Source organism: Sinocyclocheilus rhinocerous, unplaced genomic scaffold, assembly GCF_001515625.1.
Source record: "Sinocyclocheilus rhinocerous isolate Xijiao unplaced genomic scaffold, SAMN03320098_v1.1 scaffold8350, whole genome shotgun sequence".
NCBI classification, from domain to species: domain Eukaryota; kingdom Metazoa; phylum Chordata; class Actinopteri; order Cypriniformes; family Cyprinidae; genus Sinocyclocheilus; species Sinocyclocheilus rhinocerous.
This window is the reverse complement of record NW_015645194.1, coordinates 4619-6408: the sequence shown is the minus strand read 5'-3', so window position 1 is coordinate 6408 and position 1790 is coordinate 4619. Positions and strand designations below refer to the sequence as shown.

General features: G+C 43.4%; 1 protein-coding gene across 1 annotated transcript in view; it reads right to left on the bottom strand.

Annotated features, from left to right (window-relative positions):
* The window catches only part of LOC107705858 (suppressor of tumorigenicity 7 protein homolog), an 11411-nt gene that overhangs the window by 5017 nt on the left and 4604 nt on the right, over positions 1 to 1790 (bottom strand). The window contains exons 3-7 of the mRNA XM_016509363.1: positions 1148 to 1313; positions 912 to 966; positions 629 to 744; positions 452 to 527; positions 77 to 231 (exon numbers count right to left, since the gene is read on the bottom strand). Of these exons, the coding sequence (XP_016364849.1) occupies positions 77 to 231; positions 452 to 527; positions 629 to 744; positions 912 to 966; positions 1148 to 1313 (568 nt within the window). The remainder of the gene's footprint in view (positions 1 to 76; positions 232 to 451; positions 528 to 628; positions 745 to 911; positions 967 to 1147; positions 1314 to 1790) is intronic.

Below are 1790 nucleotides of genomic sequence, written 5' to 3'. Positions count from 1 at the left end.
GTGTGTGTGTGTGTGAGTGTGTGTGTGTGTGTGTAAGTGTGTGTGTGTGTGTGTGTGTGTGAGAATGTGTACTCACTGTGCTGGGCTTCATACTGTGCTCCGTGATGCTGTAGTTGTTGGCTGCGCCGGTAGCAGCTCTCTCCGATCTTCAGCGCCTGTTTGAAGAGTTTCTCTGCCTCCACGATCGTCGTGGCTTCTTCCTCAGCCAGGAGAATATACGCCGTCGCACAACTACAACACACACAACAGATTCAACACTAAACATTCTTGACCATTAAACACACACATTTACACTGACAGCACAGGACAACAACGAAACGTGCTGAGAGAACATTACTACAGCACGTACATATTTCACAAGCCACAGGAAATATCTGATGGAGTAATGTGGGCAGATTCATCTATCAGTGAATGAGTGAGCTCACGTCTGTCAGCACAGAAACACACTCACTCCTCCAGATCCAGAGCTTCATGAGCGGCTGTGATCCGAGCCTGAGGATTCCTCTCTCTCCAGGCCTTCTGCATTACTGTCAGAACACACACACACACACACACTCTTAGCCACAGGTCCTCCAGACACTGACAGTGCGCTGAATGCTCTGGATGTTGATGGTAATGCTGCTCTTACTGGCGTCTGCAGGCCGCAGGTGATCAGAATCACACGTGAAGAAGGTCTGATGATCTTGTGCCGACAGATTCATGTCGTAGTATGTGAGCGGCTCTCTTCCCGTCACCCACGTGTATCTGCAGCAAACACATTCACATCAGCATCTCAATGCAGCTCACAATTCTCATCAAAACAAGAAAGAAATCAGCCCCGATTCGAACACAGCATTTACTAGACAGGTAAAGATTCAGGCTTGCTTTTGCATCAAATGAAGCACTGAAGAGGCTCAGAGACGTTCACTCACCGGTTATATTCAGCTCCTCTGAATAGATTGAGAGGATTTCGCCAAACCTTACACTCTAAACACACACACACACGAAACATTAGCAAATACACGCTGACTGTGTTTGAGTTCACCTAGTAAGTGATTGATGAGCAGCTAACCACAGTGTGTTAATGTCAGACTGGAGTTCTTCTGAGGAGCAGGTTCATGTGTTTCTTAGAAAGTTTTCTCATGTTTATTCAGTAACGCGGGCTGACCTGACACACTCTGCCGGCTGGAGTCGGCGTCTCCGTTACTGCTGCTGCTGCTGGAGCTGTTGGGCGAGCTGTTATCAACTCCACCTAACAGAGGACGCAGATGACTGACAGACACCTGCTCGATGAAGGACGTCCCATACTTCCTGAAGTACCACCACTCGAAGATCTGCAGCACAGAGACACACGCCCTTCATCATCATCACAGGTATAAAGGTCTGTCTGAACAATAATAATACGTTCAGCTGCTTCTTTCAATAACTAATTCAATTTCTTTAATGATTCTAACTTGATTAATACAAATTAATAAAACCCACAGAGCTGCTTTTATTGACAGAATCAATTTGGTTATTAAATTGCAAGGAAAAGATTAAACTAAATTAATACGGAGCCACAAATCAACCTCTAGAGACTCATTCAGATCCTTTACATTCCAGTGAAGTCACTTCATTCTGCAGCCCACATAAAAAAAAATCCTATAGTAATTTATAGTAAATACTATAGTGTTTTTGAACCATACTATAGTAAAATGTATTATACTGTATATATTATCATATTTACAACACTTTGTTAATGAATGCTACAGCATACTGTAGTATTAAATATAGTGAACTGATAATAAATACTAGGGCTGCGTAAAAAAAAA